We start from the raw sequence: 23,626 nt of genomic DNA on the forward strand, positions 1-23,626 counted from the left end.
CAGTAAAAACACTGCCTAAAATTAAATCCATAATAGGTTATTGCTCAGCGGGGCACCAGTAGAAGAAAGTAAAAAAAAAAAAGAAGAAAATACTCATTGAGACTTCCTAAAAAATAATTGAAAATTTTGTATAATGTGCTGCCTAAATTAGCATTGCTGCACTATACCTTTCTTTTTTCTTCTATTATTTCTTTCCTATCCAGTGAACTTAGATATCAGTAGCTATGCTGTTATACAAGGGATAATTACAGCAACTCTTTTTTTAAGAGTTTTGTACAAATAACAATAACAAATTATACACTGATTAATGAGATTACAAACTCATGGCTCTTGATGAAAGCTCCAAATCCCCCTCATTTAAGTCTGATTCGCCCACGTCAACATTAACCTGTAAAAGATCAAGCAGGTTTAGACCAAACTCAATACAGCATCCTCATAGCTCATAATGCATCAAACGAAGGAAAACATCTCCTGTACGGGGCATGTTATTATTACATAAGCAGGGACAACTACAAGGTAACATGAACTATTGAAATTTAGATTCTCGACTACATTTTACTGTATTGTTCCTCTATTGTGTCTTTAAAATACTCTGATGTGTATTAGTTTAGAAGTTTTAAAATATATTAAAAAGATTTCTAAACTATCAACATAGTATATTTTTAATGCTCAACTGATAATAGCATCAAAAAATTGGATAGAGAATCTAGACTCAAACAATTAATAGTTTTTATAACCAATCCTCCAACATAAAATCCAATGCATTAACCAGTGCATGGAGATCATACCGCTGAATCTTTCATCTTAGCTAGGTACTGCTCCAAAGCACCATCTCCCCGGAGAATTTTCCCTCCACAACCAAGGGAAGTTAGTGATCCTACTGACTCTTCATCAACAACAACTGCATCAATTCGATCACTTCCTGTCTTAATATCAGGAATCTGGTGCACATGAGCATGGTATGTGTCAGTAAAAATCTGTAGAGAATTATGACAGTTTCTGATAGATATATAAGAATAAGCAAACTGTTCAATACCTCAAACATCGCCTCAGTTAAAATGCTTTCCAGTAGGGCTCTTAAACCTCTAGCACCAGTATTTTTAGACATTGCTTTCTTTGCTACCAGCCTTAGAGCTTTCTCTGTAAAGTGTAACTTGACCTGGAGAATAGGGGTAAAGTTTGAGATAAATAGATTTCCTTGTGTCCACTTTACAAGCTACCCGCACTCTTGATTGAAAAAAAAAAAGGAATTAATAAATGGACACACATGGGACAATTTGAATATTTTTAGCAAAAGGAAAAAACAAGTTGACAAGTTTGACCCAGCAAAGAAGAAACCCAAATGGCCAAAAACAATGGCAGACTAAATCAACCAAGGGTAGTTTGATCAGTCTTCTATGTCAGGTTCCAATATAGGAAGACAAAAGTGGTTTTGAGACAAGCTCCATGCATCATCAACAGATGAAAAAAAAAAGGAGATTAAGGGATATTTTTATGTCATGGTAAGAATAGGAAGAGGGAGATAAAGTGATTAATTATACAAAAATTTGAAATAAAAGATATATGAAGTGAGTGACTCATTACAAAGTTATATTAGTCTGTCATGGACAATCATTAAATCAATCCTTCTAACCAATGTAAAGTTTGAACAGTTTGCTTCTCAGTATGCCTAAACTTTGTTCCTTCGATATGGATATGGTGGCCACATGAGTTCAGGTTTCACACCAAATAGTAGTCACATGCACAGAATCAGGCACTCAGACCGCCATAGACACAAAAACACACAATGAGAGGCACACACAGAGAGAGAGAGAGAGAGACAGCTGCTTACATTATTCATGCTAAATAATTTCTTGTACTGCTTGCCAAGAGCATTTTTTGGTTCAGTGAGGACCTGCAAACCCAATAGTCATATGACTATATTTTCAAAATCTAAATATGAAGTAACATACTAGAAAGAAAGGGATTCCCATTTTTCAAAATCCTTTCTACTTTCCCAAAAACGTTTCGATATCCATTTTTTTACCAACACTGAAAAGGGAGGGAACAAAGTGTCAACATCAAATAAAAAGAGACCACCTTTTTCATATGGGTGTTTCAATGATTCTAGGAAAGTTACGCAATTTAAGAATTATGAATCACCAAAGTTACAATAGCTCCAAGGAAGTCACACAATCAGTGAACTAATGTTAAGTATCAAGTACTTGCGGAATCCATCATAAAGCTAGCTATTAAGAAGGAAGAACCAGACTCTTTAAATACTCTAACGAGCATCCCATACCACACGATATGGGACTTGGCACCCCAATTTTGCTGTAAGTATAAGTTAAAATCAGTTCAGACCATTTAAGATTTAAATATTATATATACACACACACATAGAGCGAGAGAGAGAGATAGAGAGGATGGATGAGGGCACTGATGGAAACCCCAACAAGGATTTCACTGCAACTGTATTATTTGATGAAAAAGGGAATCTACCACAGTTATTGCATTCACTGAAAAAGATAAACTAGAGCCTATGACTTCTATCCAGAGAGACACCCTCCTAACCACCCTTGTTCAATGTTCTTTTCTGCCTTCCCTCATTCCCCTGCTATTCTATTACTGCAAGCTGTAAAACAGAATATGCTAATAGAATTCTTTCAGCAAATGCAGTAACTGTGTGCCACCTCACTAACTAATTATGCCTATTGAACTCTCTTTCTTCTTTCTAGAGTATTCTTTCATGTGATGGGCTTTTTCCCAGTTCGGTCCAACATCTGATCCCATTCTTGCTCATTATCATAATTGGGCTTGAAGATCCTGTCAGACACACCCTTTCTAACACTTTTTCCCATTGATTAAATTTTATATAAAACTACAAAATCAAGAACTTTATTGAATAAGATAAGATTTGAGACAAAAACAAAATTGCAATTTCAAACTACCAATGAAAGAGAATGTCCCTAACATTCCTTTCTCTGTGACACACATGTATTGACTTTTCCTTTTACATTTTATACCCACATCATAAGTGCCTATTCTAGTCATTAAAATGTTTAAAAAATCCAATTGCTTTCCATGCTATTAAATATGAACCGTGGACTTGACTAAAGACCGTATGACTATACGTTCTTTTCTTTATCAAATTTATTATTATTTTATAAAAATATTGAAGTTCATTTTTAAAAAGCCTCGATTCTTGAGAGAAAATGAAGATTTAAAGCTTTTAGGAGGCTGCAAGACCCATATGGATTCTCAAGTCTTTATATGTAGAAAGCATCACAAATCATAAATGACAGCAGAATTATCATAGGATGGACCACTCAACAGGCAAGCAGAATCAGTCATTTGAGCACTAAATGGTTCAGAGAAATCGGGAAGTAAAAGATATGAGATGATTAAAAGACATAAACAAGGTAAGAATACCATCATAAGTTGGTCTTCAGTTAAAGCTGACAAGCTGACTAAGATGGGGAATCGTCCAATAAACTCTGGTATGAGGCCAAATGCAATAAGATCAGCACTTTCTACCTGTAAAGTATTAAACACAACATTTTAGTCTCACTATGATAGTTTTTGGCTATGACCGTTCTTACTATTGTGCTTTAATCTGGTGTTGGAGTATAGGAGAAAGCACACACCAACATGGTAGTTTAGATGCATTATTTACAAGCTTCAATTATTAAAAAAAAAAAAAAAGATCAGTATTTCAGATAATAAGAGTCAATACTCACTGACTCAAGTAAAGATGATGTTACTACAGAATCTGTGATTCCACCAGTTCTCATATTGGCACGAACTGGTGCTCCAAAACCAATTGAAGAATCTTGTCGTCTGGTGTATTAGATAAATAATACAGGTTAGTGAACACTCTGGCAGAAACAAGGCAATGGTAAAGCATCTATGATTAAGACAAAGGCCAAAAATATCTACCTTTCTGAAATGGTTTTTTCAAGATCAATAAATGCTCCACCACATATAAAAAGAATATTTTTTGTGTCCATCTGCATAAGATAAAAAATGAATGGAACATTACTGAAGGAATTAACAAGTGTTACTAGCAATATGCAAAACTGTACTAGCCACTAGGTCACGAAACTAGCCCACGTAGATCGACTATTGAAAAGTACTATGTTGGGAGAAACAAGAGTTTTCAAAACAAACTCCAGCTATCTATGTAACTTTTAAAGTAAATGTGTTCATCATTATTAACCAACCAATAAGGTGATTGTAACATTTTCATTTTTTTCTTTATTTTTTCCAATAAGGAAAGAAATGATACATTAATCATAAAAATAGAAACATGTTTATAAATTATACACAAGGTAGTATTTTAGCATGTGTAAAGCTCATTATAAATATTAATTTTATCTAAGATTTATAATAAATAAATATTTTTCAATATATAAATTATATTTTTTAACATAATAATTTGTTAGGACATAATAATTTGTTAGGAATAAATATCTTTTAACATATAAAATTATTTTAAATTCATAATAAACAATTGATATCATAAGGTTAATTATAATATTGATAATCTCTTGTAAAAAACATTAAAATTCAATCTACAAATAAAGATAAAAAGGATAGATTGTAAGAGATAAGAGATGAAGAAAAAAAATTCTAAAACTGCTCTTGTTGAAAAATAAGTCCTAAAAACGCTGTTCAAGATAGCTAATCTAGTTTATGTAGAAAGAGTATATCACAGGATTCAAGACAATGTCAAACTAGCATGAGAACACTTGTTAATCACATCCTGGTGCATGCATGAATAACATGATTAGTGATGTTATTTCCAACACAACATACCTGAATGTTATCCCCCCTTGGATGCTTCCTGGCTCCTTTCTCAGGAACATTTACTATCTAGACAATAAGAAATAAGGACAAGTTTAGGATACTGCAAGTAAGAATGGCACCAATTTAGCACCTACCATTCAAAACATTCAGAACAAATAATCAATGAACAAGTGAAAATATGAAAATGTTCCACAAAACAGAAAGGTGATCTTACAAAAAAGAAAAAACAAAACTATTGAATTTGGAATATGAGAATTTGCATTTATATTGCAAACAAAAAGTACAAATAAATCTAAAATTGAAATCAATCTTAAAAATAGTCACTAACAAGGACTAAAGAAAATACAGTTTTAGAATCATAGAAGCAAATTGCTGTGGGTGCTTTAATGGTCTAAATAAAATGGGCATCTTTTTCACTTAACAAGAGACTACTTGGTAAAAACTGCACATTTTCCTCAGATGTCAAGCTAGAATACCAAGTTCTTTTGGTTTGCCCTCAACAACAGTTCGGAACACAATCTTTGGAAAAGAAAAAGCAAATGAGCTATATTACTGTTACTTTATTTTAATTGGACAGAAGAAATTGTGAACACAGCTTTCCTCTGTAGAAAATAAACTCCAATGAATAACCTTTGCTTTTACTAAACCCAATAACCAACACCATTGCATCAATTCAAAAATCTTGTCTCATGTTCCAACAACTCAGTCCTCGATACACAGGAATTATAAAGCACGTCAACTTCATCTCACTGAATATATTAGAGTTCGTCCTAGGAATCTCAAATCATATCCTACCATGCAAAAAAAGAAAATATACAATGTACTTTCTTAACATAATTGAAATTACCATTAATGTATCAATGCTATTGCCTACTATCGATCAATTACCAGTTAAATACCCTAGACACAAGATGAAATACCTATGTGAATAAATTGCTTGTCAAAAATGAAGATTTCAGTTGCAGAATGAATGAGGTAAACCACACCAGTTAGCAACAACTGCATTTAGGATCTTTTACTTACAGTTCCTTCCAGCATTTTTAATAATGCCTGCTGAACACCCTCACCAGAAACATCCCTGCTGATATTTAAGCTCTCAGCCTGTGACAATATTTACAATAACTTTTAAAATCTTTAGTGGGTAAGAAGTATGAACTTGTCAAATTAAATTAGCAGAGAAACCTTCTTAGTTATTTTGTCAACTTCATCAATGTAAATTATTCCTTGTTGAGCTGCTGCAACATTGAAATCTGCTGCCTGTATAGAAAAAATAATCAGTATAACAATGAAATGGGACAAGTGAGATAAAAAATAAATAAAATTGGCACATAAGAACAGTAGATGCAGAGATTCAAACACTAGCTTTCTTCCCTGACATGCATATACCAATGAGGGAAGAAATCCAACCTAACAAGCATCTCACTAGATAACAACCTATATAAAATACAAGGATATAAAGATTAAAATTTAGAAAAGTTAAGAATATTTTAATTTTTACCATTTAGAAATTTTCTAACCAGACAACACAAGTCAATAGTTATTGATTATTGTATAAGAAAATAGATATCCACAGAATAATGAGGGAACAGAGTACTATTTTCTTGTCTATAACTAATGTAAATTGCTAAGGATTTTGGGCTAACCTTTATCATTTTCAATTAAGTTTATAAAGCAAGGAAGCTTCCATGAATGTAATAAACTCTATTATGAGAAAATCCATTAATCATCAACTGTACAATATAAGTGAGCAAAACCTAAGAATTTCTAGGACACTGAAAATTGATAAACAGGGCAATTCCTAGAAGTGAAAGAATTGATAATTTAAGAAAACATCATAATTGTGCAGAACAGCACACATACCGCTAGTAGTTTGTACAGTATTGATTCAACATCTTCTCCAACATAACCAGCCTGCAAATTGAAATCCTCTTTTAGGTTTTGTCCAAGGACAAATGAGAAGAAATCAGATATTTGGCGCAGGAAATTTGACAAATTTGCATCATTTACTTGCCTATGCCGTACTTTATTTTCCAAATTCTAATATGACCTCATCAGTGAATACTTGCCTGTGTTAAGGTTGTTGCATCAGCAATGACAAATGGCACATTCACAAATCGAGCCAGTGTTTTGGCAAGTAATGTCTTCCCTATTTGATAAAATGTAGATTAGCATAGCACGCACACTGTAATTTCAAATGTAAGAATAAAAGAGCAAGCAATGCGGACACAATTAATTCTCATCTTACAAGAAAAGAAGAAAATAAATGAGTCAATGAATGTCATACCTGAACCTGTTGGACCCATCAAGAGAACATTACTCTTTTCTAGATCCACATTATCGTCATCATCTAATACTTCTGAATCTACAGTTGACCTAGTATTGAACTCCACCAATTCAATCATAGTAAAAAGATAATGTGAAAGAACAAACTATGATTTTGACATTTGGCAAAGTCCTCATATATCTATCATGACATATAGATTTCTTTATATACATGAAGCAATCTGTATAAAAACGGGGAAATAAGGAATCAAAAGAATCGGCTGCAGTTCCACCAACTGGTAGTAAAAGAACTAACCCTTTCTGTAAAGTGGCATGGTATATTCTTTTATAGTGGTTATAAACAGCTACAGAAAGTACCTTCAACAGAAACACGAACCATTAATGAGGTACAGTCAAAACAATGCATTTGCAGTGACTTGTAAGATATCAGCAAGTTTAAGTGTTTCATGCAACGAATGAAAGAAAACCATCGGAATCAAATTCAAAACTATGACAATGAATATAGAAAAGACACGCATTTACGCTAATTTTCTTTCTATCATTATTCTGCATCCTAAACTATCCAAAAGGGGCACATTGACACATAATTGCACATCAACAAGGCAAACAAAACTCAATAAAATAGGATACCTTCTTGGCTCTCTCTTGGCCAATAACAAACTTGTCAAGACCCTTACATATCTCCTTCGGTGAGGGCAAATCCTTCCCCAAATTGGATCCTCCCCAGGAAGTCTTCTCACCATCGCCTCCACCACCACCACCACCACCACCTGAACCACCATTCCGGGGGCCCGTAGCCCGGATAACATTAATCCCAGGTGCAAAAGGTGGGCCTGGAGGAGTATGCACAGCCAACCCATTCTCATTCCCATTAACACCAGGCCACGACTCAGGTGGCTCCCCACTACTACCATTACCGCCACCACCACCACCATTGTATGACATCAAAGTCTCCCACAATGACACTTCAAGCCATTTACTTGCATTATTATTACTCTTCGGGCCAGATTCCTCTCCTCCATGAATACCCCTACTAGTACTACTACTACTACCTTCTTTGCCACCACCTTTCCCATGTGTAATCCTCCTAGGAGAATGTCCCTTACCACTTACATTATTAAGACCATTATTGTTAGTGCTACTGACCCTACCAATCTCCACGAAAGTACCTTGCAAAGGTGTAGTGTCATAAGGGCGAAAGTAATAAGCAGTTTTGCAACTCGGGCAAAGGTTAACCGCTTGGTAACCCTTTTCTCTCTCTCCCTCGCCACCCAACTCAGAATTAGACTCACTTTGTGGGGTGGGAAAATGGCGATTAGAGAAAACAAGGTTCATGTCCTTAGTGCAACGTGGGCAATTAGCCTCAGCCCGGATCTTCCGGGTCGGGTTGTCGTCCGACCCGCCACGGTCCCACTTATACCGCTCCTGAACCCCCACCTGAGCCTCCCACCGCCGGTGGCCGGATATCATATTCAGCTGGGTCGAAATTGGGCAAAAATTTAACCCGATTCGCTGGTGCCCACGTGGCAGAAACCCCGAAAGCGACGCCATTTCCTTCGCCTTCTTCCATCTACCAAAGAGTCGCGACATGGGTTGATGACTTTGATCCGAAAAGCCAAAATCGGGAACTTGGGACTGCAACCAGATAATTAGGTTTGCGTTAATTAGTAAAGTAATGCTTTGAATTTGGATAACCCAGTTGTGGAATTGGCTTGGAATGGTGAAAAGGATAAGAATTTTGGATCTATGTGGGCGGATAAGAAAGTGGGTGCGCGTGAATTTATGGGAGGGAGAAGAATACGGGAAGAAAGAGAGAAAATGAAGGAGAAGTTGGATTTGAAGGGAGAGGATTGAGCAAGAAGATAGAGCTAAGGAGTGTTTCTCGGTGAAGGAAAGAAAACTGCCAACACAAAGAACATGACACACGTTTGTGTCTCTCTCTATCTGTGATTTGAGGAAGTGTATGAAGTGGGTGGGTGATGGTTAAAGTGCTGTATTTTTTATTCTATTTTTTAACACTTTCACCATTTTGTTAAAGCTAAATTCTTAACTCTCACCATCTTCTTCTTCTTCTTCTTCACTTCATCTTCTCGTGTTGGATTGCAGCCATTTCCTACATTTCTGGTTTGGTTTCTATAAATAATGGAAAGCAAATATAGCAGCAAAAAAAGATTTTTCAATATTTTTAGTGGCATTTATTGTTGGGTGTGTATGCATGAAGATGTAGATGCAGATCCAAGCTATTACATATGTATAATTAATTCCACGTGGATCACATTAATTGATGAAATTCGAGGCATTCTATATTTTAAAGATAAATCACGATTCCTTTGTGTATACAGTATATACCAAATACTTCTTATTTATTTTGTTTGGTAAATTTTAATCCTAAGATAATGTTTTGATTTAATCTTTTAAGAATTCACTTTTATTACTTCATCTGTATCATTGTGTAAAAAAAAAACGTCTTTTTTCTTCTAACATTTCTTTTATCTAATATTACTTTTAAGTAATTGACATTTTAAAATTAAATTAAATTATTTTAAATTTATATCAATATGTAAAAAAAATCGTGTATATATTTTCCATACACTTTTTTTGTCTTATTTTGTTCTTAAAAAATAATTTCATTTCAATTGAAAAAATTACTTTACCATATTTACTTTTTTGCAGAATCTTTTTTTATTTTTAAATTAACTTTTTCTTCATTTGATCGTTTTTTAAATTTAACCACTTTTTAAAACAAAAATACTATCTATAAAATAACTTAAAAATAAATATAATAAATTGTAAAAATTATATATATATATATATATTATTCACTTTTTTAAACAATTTTATTATTTTTATCATAAAAAAGTGAATATTTTTCCACTAATTATTTATAATCATTTTAAAAAAATAAAAATAAGTAAATATTTTTTCAGAAAAAAATAGTGGAAAATTAAATGATTAAAATTTTATTTTAAGAATTATGTAATTATTGTTAGGTGAAAAGTGTAAATTGATTACATAATAAAAGTTACTTACTTGCTGTTTTAATCTTTTTGTGTTGATTCTATTCCCTGAGTCTAGCAGTTTGTTTCAAGTCAAAGTGTCGGACACTTTTTTCCAAATTTGCTGTTGTAATTTCTATTGAGTATTGTTTTCAACCAGTATTATTTAGTTTACATGTTTTGTAATTCCTTTTAAGGTTTAAGTACAATGCATTGGTTAAGAAAATTTAATTTTTTTTCATTTTTCATTTTCATTTTAATTTTTTAATGATCATTTATGTAAATTTAATTTATTTAATGGGAATTACTTTTAAAGTTAATTACAACTATAAAATTATTAAAAAATATTAGTACTACACAAAATATACATTTTATATATATATATATATATATATTTATTGTCCTTAGTATCAACTAAACAAAAAATAATGATGAAGATCCACTTATACTTGCATCCTTACTTACGTATTCAGTTGTGATCATTACGGAGGGGAAAAAACACAAACAACCAAAAATAGTAACCTAGTGCTAATTTCAAACAACAACAAAAATGGTAAACTAGTGATAATTTCAAACAACCAAAAATTGGAAATTAATAGAATATAAAGTATGTTTTTGTTTCACACCAAATGGATTCATAATTGATTTTGGTGTATATGAAATCATTAAAATATTGTTCATAGGTTGTTTGGTTTGTTTTCCAAAATCAATTTGTAGTTAAAAAATTCACTTTCCAATGAGAAGTCCTTAATTGTAGCTTCTCCATCAACCACGATCGATTCATTCACATCAATTAAAAATGATTTGGCAACGAATATCCACATGCTCAAAATCTACTAACACATATGCTATTCATGCATTCTCATTATAATTCAAACATAATGTTATACACTCCAACTATATTTATTATAGGCTCAAATCCAAAAGATGTATGCATTGAGTTGAATTCTCATGTAGTCCTGCATGTTTCATGTAATGATGTAGCGTAAAAATTAAGATCGACCTAGATTGACCATGTTTAAAATCTCATATGACAATGTTAATTTACTTTCTATGAGTAGACTTCTCGTGCCAAATATTGTCATATGATCTCCTTCAACTCTCACTCCTTAAACTTCACATTCTATATGGGTTTATGGGTTTAGTAAAGTTAGGATGATTGCACCTTAGATACTCCTACTCAATGCACACACAACACTAATGATACCATATTCCTCCTTAAGAAAAACATTGTCCATACAATACACACAATTCTAATAACACTTAAATTCAATAATTCCATTATCTCATCACATTAAACATCTATTATGGAAAGCATTCCTCCAACAACATAATCATTCCTAATATATCACATCGCAATACTGAAAGTATTAATTCACCAAAATCGTTTGGTGGATATAGAGGACACCTGACACTAGATCAGACAAAGAGCTTCTGGGAGAATTTTTCAAACTTACGCCCAATGAGTTAATATTGTTGCCCAACAAGCCGTCCAACGTGCAATGGTATATATGGTGCCCAACGATGACTAAGTAGCGTTCAATGCCAATCACTTATGGAGTTCATTGTCAGGTGAGTATCCAACAATTTCACTAAAGCTCATTGACTTCATATTTAAGGGTAGTGTCGGTACAAATCCAGTACACAACGCCATATAAGAAAACCATTGAACATGAGTATCTCAACTTGTTCAATTAAGCATAAAGTTGCTCCTTACAACTACACTCCTTCATGATGGTCTTCCTTTACAAACAAATTTTCAATTAGAATTTTAGGCATATCCTTATGATCATAAACAAACAAAGTTTCACTTTAAACTATTTAAAGTTACATGTGTTAAACCACAACCCACATACAACTAAAAATGCCGATTAATCTAAAAAAAGGAAAAGTAGTGAACTTACTCTATTACTCTATTATTAATTTTGATGGAATTGATTTGTATATTTTGATGTTATGATCACTTATATGGTTTATGCTAGAAAAATAATGTTTTTTATAAAATTAAACTCTATTAATAAAAATTTTCATTTTTAACTTTGTCTTTTATTAATAAAATAATCAAATTTCATATTTAAAAATTATCAATACTATTTTTTAAGTTTTTTAAATTTAAATTTTATAATTATATAATTTTATGATTTTATAATTTTAATAAAATTAAAATTAATCTTTACAATGAACCCAGAGGACAAAATTTCTCGTGACAAAATATTATGAGGGTCTTTTAAATAGGATGAGATGACATGTTCATTTTCACACCACATTTTTCAAAGACCATATAAATTTAGTAAAGAGAGAATTGAAAAGTTTAAATTTTATTAGGTACTTGCAGTTTAATTAACCAAATAAATATAATTTAACTTTTACACCGAAGAATAAAGAGAATCACATATACATCTAGTCACATTTTGTCATGTACGAAAGAATATTGAGTATTAGGCATGATTTATTGTGATCGTGCTATATTCATGTGATTTAATAATAACTTGTTAATTATGTTTTTTTTTTTTTTATGGAAAGACATGGACTTTTAAGAAATAAAATAGTCAATAATATTTTTGTGTGTTTCAAATTAAGAAAATGATCTACTATTTATGATGAAAATAAGTAAATGGTAGGGACGCTGAATTTGTCTTAATTATTCAATATGCTAAAGCTCAATTTATAAAATATTTACAATTCTTTTTTCGTTTTTAAAATTTGCTAAATAAGGAAATGACTAATTTTTATTTTAAGATTTATAAATTTATCTAATATTTACATAAATTAGTAAAGGGTTGGAATACCAAATTTTTCTTTATACGTCATGGGTTCAAAATACATATTGAAAAATGTTTAATAAAATAATAAGAGTTAATATAATTTTTTATCTCTCAAGTTAAAATTGAAATTAGTTTATTTTTTAACTTTAGATTAATTTTATTTTTTATTTTAAAATTACGTGAATTTAGTCATTTTAATCTATTATTGATAAATTTAGTTGAGTTGTTAGTTTTAAATATGTTTGATAATAGTTGTTGAATTATTTACATCATTTGACACATACTCGCTTAAGTATTAATTAATAAATTATCATAAAACATATTCAAAATATTAAATAAATTTAATAAAAAATAGTTAAAATAACTGATCACACGCAATTATAAACTTGAGAAACTAAATTAAGTTAAAATTAAAAAAAAAAACTAATTCTAATTTTCAATTGGTTGGGGTTAATCCTCAAGCACATATTTAACTCAAATAATAAATTTTTTTTAATTAGTGACACGTCTTTTATTTATTTTATTTATGTATCTTTTATGTAATTCTAAAAATACGGATTGATTCATAAAACCATGATAGGAAAAAGATATTTAGTTATTAGACAATTATGAAATTATAGAGCTAATATCATGCTATTTTAAGAAAATTCTCCTAAATGCATTTATTGAGTGAGATGTAAACGTTTTGGAGTTAATACATGGATTAGAATAACCTAACCCCTTTTTCTCTCTCTCTCTCTCTATATATATATATATATATATAATAATAATAATAAATTTATCCATACCTAAACATAAAGAGAATCATTGTTTTCATTTATATATATTTTTTCAAGTAATTAAAATTAAAATAATTACATTTTCACTTTTTTTCTATATTCTTGTCTAAATTTAATTATTTTATAAATAAGATAACTATTTTATTAATTTACTTTAATAACTATTTTTTAAAAATTCAAATAATTATTTATAAAATAAACTATATAATAAAAGATTATACAAATTATTTATTTTTATAATTATTTTAGTACAAAATATTTTATAATTTAATAAATTTTTGCTAGAATAAAAAAAATGGATACATATAACGAATGTGGTTTTCGGTCTATATGTTATACATTTTTAGATGAATGGATATGGATTATGGAGTTTTTAAGTTTAAGGTTTAGAATGTAGGTTTTCAATTTTATTAAGGAAGTCCTCTTATTTTTTGTTGAATTATATCATCTCCACTTGTATGTAAAATAAATTTGTATACCTATATATTATAATAAAAGTCTGTTTTGGTCTTCATATTTTTTTTTAGTTTTATTCTTTTAATATATATTTCTAAATTAAAATAATTACTTTATCAATATTATTTTTAAGGGGTTATTTATTTAAGTTTAACTATTTTTTTTAATTTGAGTATTTTTTTAAACTCAACAATTTTTAGTTAAAAAATATTAACGAAATAAATAAAAAAATACTTACAATAAAATCATAAAAAATATTTATATTTAATTTTATAATTTTAATTATAATAAAAATAAAAATTTCATTACTTTAATTATCATAAAAAAAAACTGAAAAGCATGTACTTATCATACATGTTTTCACTCATCACAGGGGACTCTTCTTTTTTGTACACATCTCAAAATACCAATTTTACCCTTTAAATATAATAATTTATTAAATTTTTAAAAATTAACCGTTACTTTTACAAATTTTTTATAAAATCGACTATCTCTGCTTTTTCTCTTCTTCTTTATTTATCTTCATCTGTTTTGATATATTTTAATTTATTTTTAATAAATATAATTTTAGTTTATATATTAGCTTAATAACATTATAATATTATTACCTATTAATATAATATCACACATATTTAAAAAATACATACACACAGGCGTCATCACGCCTGTGTTTATGCTGGTATACATAAAAGAATTAATGTATTCATCCTCCAATGAATTATTATTATTTTTTTTCATTTATATGAAAAATAGCCTCAGTATAAAAGTTGTTTTAAATTCCATCATATCAAAACCACATATTAAATCAAAGTTTATCTCTTCAATGTTAAAAACTTCAATCAAGAACTAATGAAAAATATGGATCACAGGTTTTTATGATTGTGTGATGGGTATTGTAAAAAAGAAAAAAAAAAGGAGAAAAACTTAATTTGATAACAGAAAATCAAATTTATAACGTGTTGTGGGAGTTATATAATATATAACATGATCCATTCATTTTAAATTGTCAAGAATTTTTTTTTTGGATATATTATTGGAAAGAATAAACATAAATAAGTGTGTGAATATATTAATTATTGAAGCTTATTTTTTTCAGAAAATTTTCTGAATATTTTTTTTATTGTCAAAATATTATGATGCAATATTAAGTGAACTTACAACTAAAACAAAATCATCACCATAGTAGACTAAATTTAACAATATATTAACCTACTATGTAACTTTTGTAATAAAAAAAAATTAGAGAATCAATTAATAATTACAAAACGCGAAAATATAATATAAAATCCATCATTTAAAACTCTTAGTTTTCTTTGATCTCTTTGTATTCTTACTTATCTTGACTTTAATAATTGCAAAACAGAAAAATATAATATAAAATCCATCATTTAAAACTCTTCATTTTCTTTGATCGTTTTGTCTTCTTTGTATCTATCTTGACACTAAATAAATTACAAATGCTCCTTATATTCACACCCTTATTTATGTTTATTCTTTCCAAAAATATATCCAATAAATTTTCCTAACAATTTTAAATGAATGCATCATATATCTCCCACAATACATTATAAATTTGATTTTGTTTTATCAAATTAAGTTTTTCTCCTTTTTTGGTAACAATACCCATCACAATAATATATATATATATATATATATATATATATATAATTTTCTATTTATGAAGTTCATCTCCATCAAAATATAAACTAGTTATTTTATTATGAAAATATGTGATCTATATTTATCATTAGGTCTTGGTTGAAGTTTTTGACATTGAAGAGCATTGATGCTTGAAAGATAAACTTTGATTCAATATGTGGTGGTTGATATGATGGAATCTAGAACAACTTTTAGATTGAGTTTTTTTTTATGACATAAAAATGAAAAAAACAAAAAAATCACGTGGAGGTTTATAAAACCATATTCATGAATATATTAATTTTTGTTATGTATATAATTTATTAAAAAACTAAACGGCTTATTTAAAAACCGTAAAATTCACATCCATTGGTCTAAAATTTTACGACATATGAAAACCAAAAAATCACAAAAATCCCTGTATTCCGACCCTTTACTAATTTCTGTAAATATTAGATAAATTTCTAAATCCTAAACTAAAAGTTAGTCATTTTCTTATTAATTATATTTTAAAAATGAAAAAAATAATTACTAATATTTTGTAATTTGAGCTTTGGCATATTGAATAGTTAAGATAGATTCAGCATCCCTCCCATTTATTTGTTTTCATCACAAATAGTAGATAATTTTCTGAAACACATAAAAATATTATTGACTATTTTATTCCTTAAAAGCCCATGTATTTTCATAAAAAAATATCATAATTACCAAGTTATCATTAAATCACATGAAATTTCTTTTATAGTGACAACAGGTGAGTGGATGCATGTGTGATTGTCTTCTTCTTCAATGTACAAATTAATTATATTTAATTCAATAGGTGATGCTTTATTAATATAAAATTTATCTCATCCAAACTGATATATTTTTACTACTATTTGTAACTGTTCACATGCTCATTGAATACTTTATTTAAAATAATTGTTAAAAAATATAATGTTGTAAAAGATTTATTAGAAAAACAAGATTTTTTTTATATCAAATAATGAAACTAAAAATAAAATGCTAAATAGTTATATATATATATATATATATATATATTTTATCGTGTGAATTTTTTTATTATGAAGAATTGTTTGAATTTATAAGAATAGTTATTAAAAATAAAATTAGAAAATATTTTTTTATTACGAGTAATTATTTAAATTTGAAGAAGTAGTTATTAAAGGAAATTTAAAAAAAAAAGTTATTTAAATTTTTAAAATTAGTTATGAAAAAAATTAAAAATGAAAAATTATAAAAGAGTGAATCCTATACTAGAATTAAAAGAAAATTAATTATTAAAAAACAAAATTGAAAAATAATTTTTTTATTATGAAAAATTATTTAAATTTTAAAATTAGTTATTAAAAAAATATTTATTTGAATTTTTAAAAGTAATTATTATTATTATTAAGGATAAAATTGAAGAAATTGTGTACACCAAAAAAAGTTTTCATTTATTAATAATATATAAACAAATATATTTTAATTTTATACTTAATTTAAAAAATTTAAAATTACTGCATGTGAAGACAAATTTGGACACATGATTATATAATTATTGGTATTAGTTGACGCCAAATATTATAAATTGTACCAAATTTGTTACAAAATTCATTGAACAAAATAGAAAAAACATATTATTGTGAAGAGAAGTTCCTCTCCAAGTGTGTGACCCTGAAATGAGAGAAGGTAAAAAGGCATGAGCAATTCTCAGCGAAGACACCAAAACTAAGAAGAAAAGAGCGAATGGAACCAAACTGCTTCCCGCAAATTCATTTATTCTTTCTTCTTCTTCAATGATCTTTTGATTCCGTAAGTTTCCACTTTTCTTCTTCTTTACTTCAAAACACAACCTGAAAAAATTCTGCTATTTCTGCTTCCTTAACCCCTTTTACTAAATTTCCTTTTATTCGCTCTTTTCAATTCAAAGTTGTTAACTTTATCTGATTTTAGGGTTGCGCTCTTCTTAGTTTTCCATCATTTCTATTTTTCTCTTGTTAAAGGTTGATATTAATATTTTTATTATTTAGGGTTTTGTTTCCTTTTATCAGAATCTCGCTGTCGGCTATGATCGTTAAGTGCCGGAACTACTTTTTCTGTGGTTTTTTCTGTGGAAGATTCGGCGTGTTGGAGTTTTGAGTTCTTTTCTGCAATTGGTAATTTGGTTATGCTGTTGCTGCTCTTTTTTTTTTTCTTTTTTTTTTTTCAATTTAGTAGGAGGACTGATTTTGTTTCTTGTTTTTGGATTTTTGTGGATGTTTATTTCATTAATGTTACTTGTTGTTTTGATCTTTTTGTGTTGATTCTATTCCCGTGTGATGTGCTGTGCATAATAACATAAACATATAGTGCAATTTGTTTTAAATCGAAGTGCCAACCAATACCTTTAGTTTACATATTGATTGGTTTAATAGGTTAAGTTGATGGTAGTAGGGAATAATGGGAATTGACGGAAAAAAAAACTACGGATTCATGATCTGACTGGTTGGTTTGGTTAGGGCTTTAAAACATCAATTTAGTGTAATGAAACCTTTCCATTTTCTTTTTCTGAAAGCTGTAAATGTAACTGAGATTCTTCTTAATGAAATTTTATGCAATTTTGTGTGCTGCATTATTTTTTTATCAAAACGTTTAGGTCCCACTTTTATAAACTGTTGCAGATTTGTAATTGTTGTCCAATGAAGAGGTGCATTTGTAATCTTGAGCGTATAGTAGCATTACTCAAATATTATCATCTTTGTATTTTCTATAATTGAGTTTCGCAGAATATAATTTGCTGTGCAAGGTGTTAATTTAAGACTTGACTAGTTGAGGGAATCTTGTGAATTTATTCCCTTTTAGTTCTCGGTCTGGGTGTTCTTCTCCCTTTAATTTTTCTCTTTTAATTTATAACTTTGAGTGCTTCGTGGTTTTTGAATTGTTAAGCATTTATAATTATGTGATGTAATCATAAATTACTTAACATATGTTAAGATTTTAACATATTGGTCATCCTACTACAATTAACAGGATTTGGTGTCAGCTGCTCTGTGCTGGTATTTTGTGATTGGCAATTTTGATTAAATTCTACTTTTTGCTTGCATCAACTTTTTGCATCAACTTGGCATGTGTTAATTAGGTTTCTTCCTTTCAATCTACTTTAGTTGTTAATTTATTAACTAAAACTTGCTTTGTCTTTGCAGGTTCGGTTGCCATTGACAAATTTCTTTTCAAAGCTTTATGGGAGTTCAAACTATGTAGAAATGTTTAAAGAAACATGATATTTTTAGATTGAAATGTTGATATTGTTATATCAAAACAAATTATTGAGAAAATAGACAAGGGCATTGAGAAGGCAGGGCGAAAAAAATGGAATGCAATAAGGATGAGGCTACCAGGGCTAAAGAAATTGCGGAGAGGAAGTTTGCTGCAAAGGATATATCAGGTGCAAAGAAATTTGCTTTGAAGGCCCTAAATCTATTTCCTGAACTTGAGGGTATTTCTCAAATGGTAGCAACACTTGATGTATATATTTCTGCTGAGAATAAAGCAAACGGAGAAGCAGATTGGTACGGTGTACTTGGTGTGGATTCCCTTGCTGACGATGATACAGTAAGGAGACAATACAGGAAGTTAGCTCTCATGCTTCACCCTGATAAGAACAAGTCTATCGGTGCTGATGGGGCCTTTAAACTTGTGTCAGAGGCATGGAGTTTACTATCAGATAGGGCTAAAAGAACAGCATATGATAAGAGAAGTGGAAAAGAACGGAAAGTTTCTACCAAGTTTGGAGGTTCATCAGCACAAAAAGGCACTAATGGTAGTTACAATTTTACCAAGACTACCCCTTCAAGTGCAACTGCTCAGAAGAACACCGCTAAAGAACACACTTCATCTTCTGCTCATAAGTCAAAATCTAATACATTTTGGACTGTTTGCACTAGGTGCAAAATGCAGTACGAGTATCTTAGAGTTTATCTAAACCTTAAGCTCTTATGTCCCAGCTGCCGTACAGCATTTGTTGCTGTAGAGACTGCTCCTCCACCTGCAAGTGGTATTAGGCCTGCAACTCAATGGAATTTTACACAGAAGAAGCAAAATTCCAATCGCCAAGTACCTAGTAAAAGCAAATCAAATGTCGGAAAGCATGACATGGCTGCCCCAAATGTTGGAGCAGGGTCTTATAATAATACTGACACAGCCAGTTTCCAATGGGCTCCATTCTCAAAGTCATCTGGTGTTTCCAACGCTGCTCAAGCTGCAAGTGTGGTTCAGCAAGCATATGACAAAGTGAGGCGAGATCGTGAGGAGGCACAAGCGGCTAGCAAAAGGGAAGAGGCCTTAAAAAGGAAGCAGCAAGCTTCTAAAAAGGGTTACTATAATCCTGCTAAGAGAAGAAGAGGGGGCACAGAGGATGCAAGTGCAAGTGGTGGTAAGGAAAACCGAATGGGTGGGGGAACAAACTCATCTAAACAGGCTAATTTTGAATATAATAGGGTTAATGGAATCAACAAGGCTGACAGTGTGGGGGATATCTCCCCGGTTGAACTTCGGAATCTTCTTATGGAGAAAGCTAGAAAAGAAATTAGCAATAAACTCCGGGAAAATCAGTCAAATGCTGTTGATAAAACATTGAAGAAAGAGAGTGGAAATAACTTCTGTAAAGTAAACGATAAAGGAGAAAAAATCCTAAGAAATTCTGAAATGTGTGCTCAAGATAACACTGCCATCAAGTCGTTTGCAGGCTCTACAATTGCTAAAGGTAATAGAAAATTTCTAGAAACAACAGCTATAGATGTACCAGATTCTGACTTCCATGATTTTTACAAAGACCGAACTGAAGTATCTTTCACTGAAAACCAAGTATGGGCTGTATATGATAACGACGACGGGATGCCTCGATGTTATGCTATGATTCGTGGCATCATCTCCCTGAATCCATTCAAGATAAAGATCAGTTGGCTCAACCCAAACACCAACAGTAAACTGGACCCCATTAAATGGGTTGCTTCAGGATTTTCAAAAATATGTGGGGATTTCAGATTGAGCAGACCTGAAATCTGTAGCTCGCCCAACTTTTTCTCCCACAAGGTTAGATGGAGAACAGGTGCTGATGGGGCTATTTGTATATATCCCAGGAAAGGGGATGTTTGGGCCTTATACAGGAATTGGTCTCCTGACTGGGATGAGCTAACACCAGACGAGGTTATACACAAGTTTGATGTGGTTGAAGTACTTGAGGATTTTATTGAAGGGCATGGCATAGATGTTATCCCACTGCTCAAAGTGGCTGGATTCAGGACGGTATTTCACCACCACTTAGATCCAACAGAAATCAGGATCATTCCGATGGAAGAGATGTTTCGATTCTCTCATCAAATACCTTCATATGTACTCACTGGTCAAGAAGCTCCAGATGCTCCAAAGGGTTGCAGGGTGTTGGACCCAGCTGCTACTCCAATAGAGTTTCTTCAGCTAATAGAAGTTGTGAAGGAGGAAGAAGACCTGGCAGACAAAGATGAAACTGATGTCAAAGAACTAAGTGATAACATGAAAAAAGATAGAAATGAGGAAATGATCGACTATATGGGAAAAATTGAGGAAGAAAAGGAGGGGAAGGATGAAGACATGCAGGAAGTAGATACAAGTGAAAACATGACAAAAGCTAATAATGAGGAAATGATCAATGATGTGGGGAAACATGGGGAAGGAAAGCAGGGAAAGGACAAAGATATGCAGTCAGTAGAAACTTTGGAAGAGGACAGAGAGAAACAAGATATGCAGTAGCTTGTAGCGGCGAAGGAATGTAGCATGCTAGATGTGATGAACTTTTGGAATCTCTGGCTCGTGCAAGGATGAACAATACTAGAAAGCCAGAATTAATTTGACAAAACAGGATCCAGATAGAGTTGACATTGTGATTAGTTATTATACAAAGGTAAATTTTTGTCAAATTTTTTCTAGCTATTATATGTTATTTGCTGTCACAAATTCAGGGATTTCACTTCTTTTCTAACATTTCTATAGCTCGTACTCATACACCTATTTAAATTTTTAGGGTCTTACTCAATTTTGTTTTTGTAAATCAGAGTAGTGGTATGTTCTTCAACTGCTGTCTATAAGTTTGTAAGATATTTAGCTCCGTTCAAAATTAATACAGGCCTTACAAATTGATTCCAGTTTCTCAAATCATGTTTTTTTGAATCAGGATCTAAATGTTGTGTTACCCTGATTTCTCTCATTTAATACGTGCTGCGTCTAATATGCGTATTTAGGGCATGGTGCATCAAACAACATCTTTTATGCAGATTATAGGATCTTCATCTTCTCTCTACTAATTAAAAAATTACTTAAAATATCGGCTAGTTATTACTTAGCGTGACTTTAAACCTATCTAAATACCATATTCTTCACTGCATATCAATTTCAAGCATACTGGGTTTTATGAAGTACTATATATAATTATTATATATGGATCTCGTTGTAGGCTTTAAAGTGAAGTAAATTTTTAGGTTTAGCGTAATAGCAATGTCAAAAAATTGGTAACTTGACAAGTTTTTGTCTAAAGTGTTAAGAGATTTGATAAGTCATTTACTAGATATGTTTCCTGCCTAAGATTTTGTACTATCTTTGCTTTTTTATATATTAGATTTTGAAAACAAATTTACGGAAATTAAAAAGAACAGTTGTTTTGTTAAGGACATTACATTTGATAAATATATTATTTTTTGAAAGTTACATGTAAAAGGAAAAAAAATGCTTTTTATACTTTTGTTCTTTGTTTGGAAATTCGTATTTAGTTTTAATACTTTAAATTTTGGAATACGTGATTTCAAATATTTTCATAATTAAACTTAACATTTAAAAACGGGCGCATATATATATATATATATATATATATATATATATATATATATATATATATATATATATATTCATGCTAATATCATCATTTTTGTTAACTAATTAAATAATACTGAATTGTTTATATCTTGTTCCATTCTTCATAGAGAATTTATAAAATATCCCACTTTTAAGCAAAATGGACAATATAATAATAATTTTAAAGATTTTTTTATTAGAAATCTTTTACTTATTTTTCTATTTATCTTTTTCTTTCCCATGACATTTCTTTTACATGTGTTTTTTCACCCCCTTCCTATCCTTCTCCCTACTCAAGACGAATACATTTTCAAGAAAATATACCATCAATTTCTTCATTTTATATTAAAGTTTACAAATATTTTGGTCTTTAACTTTATTTGTATAAATTTATTCTTGGTTGTTTCTTATTTTGTTAAGAAAGACCCACACTTTTAAGTCTATTATCGTATTTTTAGATGTTAATGTTCAGTTCCTCGTAAAGTTACATAATTTGAATTTTTGAACATGAATTTGTGAATGTTATTCATGAGATAAAGAAAAAAGAGACCACCATCTAGACCTCTAAACTTGTTTCGTCCAAAAGACTTAGAGCTATTCCCTTGAAGAGATGAATTTGAGGGAGAGAGTAAATGAATTTGAGTGGATATAAGAGTAAATTGTGTATTATCTTTTTAAAGGGGTTTAGAGGTGATTCTTAGTGAATTTGGAAGTAAAGTTTTTGAGTGATTTAATTAATATGATAAATTAAAAAATGTCTTAATAGATATAAAAGATATATTAGCATATTGCCCTTTATTTAATAAGTAATATAAATTAATATTTTTATGAGTTACGATTATTTTATTTCTTTTATTACTAAAATTGAAAAAAATAAATTATAAACACTACGTTCAGCCTCCTCAAACCCCTGCACTGGCATCCTCCACCACATCCTGAAAAAAAAAAAAAACACGTTCAGTCACAAGCCAATAAGCAGATTAAATCTAATGAATGAAGAACATATCCATTGCATAGGGATCAAATCTACACACAAGGGATCAAATCCCTTTCTCTCCAACTTCACTAGATCTAT

At 30.2% G+C, this 23,626-nt stretch overlaps 2 protein-coding genes across 4 annotated transcripts; one reads left to right on the forward strand and one right to left on the reverse strand.

Moving 5' to 3' along the window:
* Positions 1-69: 69 nt before the first annotated feature.
* Positions 70-9,184, reverse strand: LOC114182298 (CLP protease regulatory subunit CLPX1, mitochondrial-like). Its single transcript, XM_028069144.1, has 15 exons — positions 7,702-9,184; positions 7,367-7,428; positions 7,073-7,161; positions 6,855-6,934; positions 6,649-6,699; positions 5,971-6,045; positions 5,812-5,889; positions 4,798-4,854; positions 3,919-3,989; positions 3,720-3,819; positions 3,412-3,516; positions 1,832-1,894; positions 1,037-1,159; positions 789-941; positions 70-388 (listed from the first exon to the last, which is right to left on the reverse strand). Exons 1-15 carry the CDS (start codon positions 8,659-8,661, stop codon positions 314-316), a joined length of 2,142 nt encoding a protein of 713 aa, XP_027924945.1. The 5' UTR covers positions 8,662-9,184; the 3' UTR covers positions 70-313.
* Positions 9,185-17,320: 8,136 nt separating this feature from the next.
* Positions 17,321-21,858, forward strand: LOC114181946. Of its 3 annotated transcripts, none has more exons than XM_028068633.1 (3): positions 17,321-17,502; positions 17,721-17,846; positions 18,873-21,858. In XM_028068633.1, exon 3 carries the CDS (start codon positions 19,039-19,041, stop codon positions 21,454-21,456), a length of 2,418 nt encoding a protein of 805 aa, XP_027924434.1. In that variant the 5' UTR covers positions 17,321-17,502; positions 17,721-17,846; positions 18,873-19,038; the 3' UTR covers positions 21,457-21,858. The 3 variants fall into 3 exon arrangements, with proteins under 3 accessions (XP_027924434.1, XP_027924435.1, XP_027924436.1); XM_028068634.1 differs by having other exon boundaries at positions 17,742-17,846; XM_028068635.1 differs by lacking the exon at positions 17,721-17,846.
* Positions 21,859-23,626: the final 1,768 nt, after the last annotated feature.

The sequence above is a fragment of the Vigna unguiculata genome, chromosome 4, assembly GCF_004118075.2.
Source record: "Vigna unguiculata cultivar IT97K-499-35 chromosome 4, ASM411807v1, whole genome shotgun sequence".
NCBI classification, from domain to species: domain Eukaryota; kingdom Viridiplantae; phylum Streptophyta; class Magnoliopsida; order Fabales; family Fabaceae; genus Vigna; species Vigna unguiculata.

Coding starts and splice junctions, on each gene's coding strand:
- LOC114182298 (XM_028069144.1), bottom strand. CDS start 8,661: ATGTCGCGACTCTTTGGTAGATGGAAGAAGGCGAAGGAAATGGCGTCG. Junction 5,890..5,970: donor TTGACAAAATAACTAAGAAG/GTTTCTCTGCTA, acceptor ATATTGTCACAG/GCTGAGAGCTTAAATATCAG. Junction 4,855..5,811: donor TAAAAATGCTGGAAGGAACT/GTAAGTAAAAGA, acceptor CTTATTGTCTAG/ATAGTAAATGTTCCTGAGAA.
- LOC114181946 (XM_028068633.1), top strand. CDS start 19,039: ATGGAATGCAATAAGGATGAGGCTACCAGGGCTAAAGAAATTGCGGAG.